This window comes from Malurus melanocephalus, unplaced genomic scaffold (genome assembly GCF_030028575.1).
Source record: "Malurus melanocephalus ecotype Western Australia unplaced genomic scaffold, MMel_1.1 scaffold_2341, whole genome shotgun sequence".
NCBI classification, from domain to species: Eukaryota; Metazoa; Chordata; class Aves; order Passeriformes; family Maluridae; genus Malurus; species Malurus melanocephalus.
This window is the reverse complement of record NW_026625573.1, coordinates 7213-10351: the sequence shown is the minus strand read 5'-3', so window position 1 is coordinate 10351 and position 3139 is coordinate 7213. Positions and strand designations below refer to the sequence as shown.

The following is a 3139-nucleotide window of genomic DNA, read 5'->3' as shown; positions in this document are numbered from 1 at the left end:
AATTTTTTTTTATTCACATAAAATTCCCTTTATTCCCCAATCCATCCCATAATTCCCACTCTGATTTTGGTGTTTTTTTCCCTAAAAAATTCCCATCCCAGACAACGAAATCGAGGAGATCTCGGGGCTGCAGAATTGTCACCGATTGACCCATCTGGGACTGTCCCACAACAGGATCAGAGCCGTCGCGGGGCTGGAGAACCTCCCCATCAGGATCTTGGACTTGGTGGGGATTGATTAATTAATGAATAATTAATGGTTTTAATTGAGATATCGATATCTGCAATCAATATGTCGATATCTGATTGGGTTTAATCAATGTATTGATATCTGACCCATCTGGGACTGTCCCACAACAGGATCAGAGCCATCGCGGGGCTGGAGAACCTCCCCATCCGCATCCTGGACCTGGTGGGCATTAATTAATTATTAATTATTAATGGTATTAATTAAAAATTGATAATTGATTGGGTTTAATTGAGATATCGATATCTGACCCATCTGGGACTGTCCCACAACAGGATCAGAGCCGTCGCGGGGCTGGAGAACCTCCCCATCAGGATCCTCGACCTGGTGGGGATTAATTAATAATTAATTAATTAATTGTTTTAATTAAATATTGATATCTGATTGGGTTTGATTGAGATATCGATGTCTGCAGTCGATATATTGATATCTGCCTGGTTTTAATCAATGTATCAATACCTGAGTGATTTTAATCAAAATATCGATATTTGATTGGGTTTAATCGAGATATCAATTTGTGCAGTCAATAGATCGTTATCTGACTGGATTTAATTGATTGATTGATTTATTTATTTATATATTTATCTATGTATTTATTTATCTATCTATATATCTATTAATTCATTTATTTATCTGTTTATCTCCTTATCTCTTTCTCTATTTATTTATCTATTTATCTATTTATCTATTTATGTATTTATCTATTGATTTATATATCTATTTATTTATTCATTCATTTATTCATTTATTTATTTATCTATTTATTTATTTGTTCATATATCTATTTATCTATCAGTTTGTTTATTTATTTATTTATTTATCTATTTATCTATTTATTTATTTATTTATTAATCTATTTATTCATTTATTTATTTATGTATTTATTTCTCTATTCCCTGTTCCCAGAGCAGTAACCGGCTGCAGACGGTGCGGGGTCTGCGGGCGCTGCCGCAGTTACAGCGCGTGGATCTGTCCTGCAACGAGATCCGCAGCCTGCGGGGGCTGCAGGGCCACGGGCTGCTGGAGAGTATTGATCTGCAGGACAATCGGGTATGATTATTGTCAATTTAAATTATTTATTAGCGTTTTGTTAGTGTTTTATTAGCGTTTTATTAGTGTTTTATTAGTGTTTTATTAGTGTTTTATTAGCATTTTATTAGTAATTTATTAGTGTTTTATTAGCAATGCCATCCACAGCCTGCGGGGGCTGCAGGGCCATGGGCTGCTGGAGAGCATTGATCTGCAGGACAATCGGGTACATTATTGATAATTGAAATTATTGATTTGGGGATTATTTGTATTGTATTTTATTATTTTATTAGTATTTTATTAGCATTTTATTAGTGCTTTATTAGTATTTTATTAGCATTTTATTATCATTTTATCATCACTCAGTGTGTCCCTCACCCTTTATTTCACATTTTTTTTGGTTTATTTTCACTCAGTGTCACTCTCAGATCTATTTCACATTTTCCTTCCGCTCAGAGCAGAATTTCCCATTTTTTTAATTTTTCACCCAATTTTTTTAATTTTTCCCTGATTTTGTCTCTCTCAGGTGGCCGAGCTGAGGGAGCTGCGATGGATCCGAGATCTGCCCCTCCTGAGATCTTTAAATCTCCTAAAAAACCCCATCCAGGTGAGATAAACACCTCAAATTCATTGGATTATTATTTATTTTATAATTTAATAAAATATTTTCAATTTTTTATTATTTTATAATAGATAAAAATATCTATAATTGATGTATTTATCTATTAAATATTAATTAAATAATTCATTCGCTATATATATCCAATATTTCTTATTTTATAAAATAATAAAATATTTTTCATTTTTTCTTATACAAAATAATAAAATATTTTCTTTGTTTTCTAATTTTATAATATATAAAAATATATATAATTGATATATTAATCTATTAAAGATTAATTAAATAATTAAATAGCTATATATATAATATCCAATATTTCAAAGATTTTCAATTTTTTCTTATTTGATAATATATAAAAATATATATAATTTGTATATTTACCTATTAAATATTATTTAAATAAATAATTAGCTATATATATAATATCCAATATTTCAAATATTTTTGATTTTTTCTTATTTTATAATATCGGATTAAATATCGGACTAAATATCGGATTAAATATTGGAATAAATTTTGGAATAAATATCGGATCAAATATTGGGTTAAATATCGGATTAAATATTGGATTAAACATCGGATTAAATATTGGATTAAATATCGGATTAAATATGGGATTAAATATCGGATTAAATATGGGATTAAATACTGGATTAAATATGGGATGAAATATCGGATTAAATATCAGATAAAATCTCGGATTAAATATCGGATGAAATACGGGATTAAATATGGGATTAAATATCGGATTCAATATCAGATAAAATCTCGGATTAAATATCGTATTAAATATGGGATTAAATATGGGATTAAATATCGGAATAAATATCAGATTAAATATTGGAATAAATATGGGATTAAATATCAGATTAAATATCGGAATAAATATGGGATTAAATATCAGATTAAATATCGGATTAAATATGGGATTAAATATCGGAATAAATATCAGATTAAATATTGGAATAAATATGGGATTAAATATCAGATTAAATATTGGATTAAATATGGGATTAAATATCGGATTAAATATGGGATTAAATATGGGATTAAATATGGGATTAAATATCGGATTAAATATGGGATTAAATATCGGATTAAATATGGGATTAAATATCGGATTAAATATCAGATAAAATCTAGGATTAAATCTAGGATTAAATGTGGGAATAAATATGGGATTAAATATCGGATTAAATATCGGATTAAATATGGGATTAAATATGGGATTAAATGAAATTT

The 3139-nt window shown here is 28.4% G+C and overlaps 1 protein-coding gene across 1 annotated transcript in view; it reads left to right on the top strand.

The window, feature by feature from the left end:
* Positions 1-101: 101 nt before the first annotated feature.
* LOC130587728 (leucine-rich repeat and guanylate kinase domain-containing protein-like) overlaps positions 102-3139 on the top strand; it is a gene marked incomplete at both ends in the record, with an annotated part of 10216 nt that continues 7178 nt past the window's right edge. Inside the window, 3 exons of the mRNA XM_057388704.1 lie at positions 102-226; positions 1153-1296; positions 1802-1882. Of these exons, the coding sequence (XP_057244687.1) occupies positions 102-226; positions 1153-1296; positions 1802-1882 (350 nt within the window). The remainder of the gene's footprint in view (positions 227-1152; positions 1297-1801; positions 1883-3139) is intronic.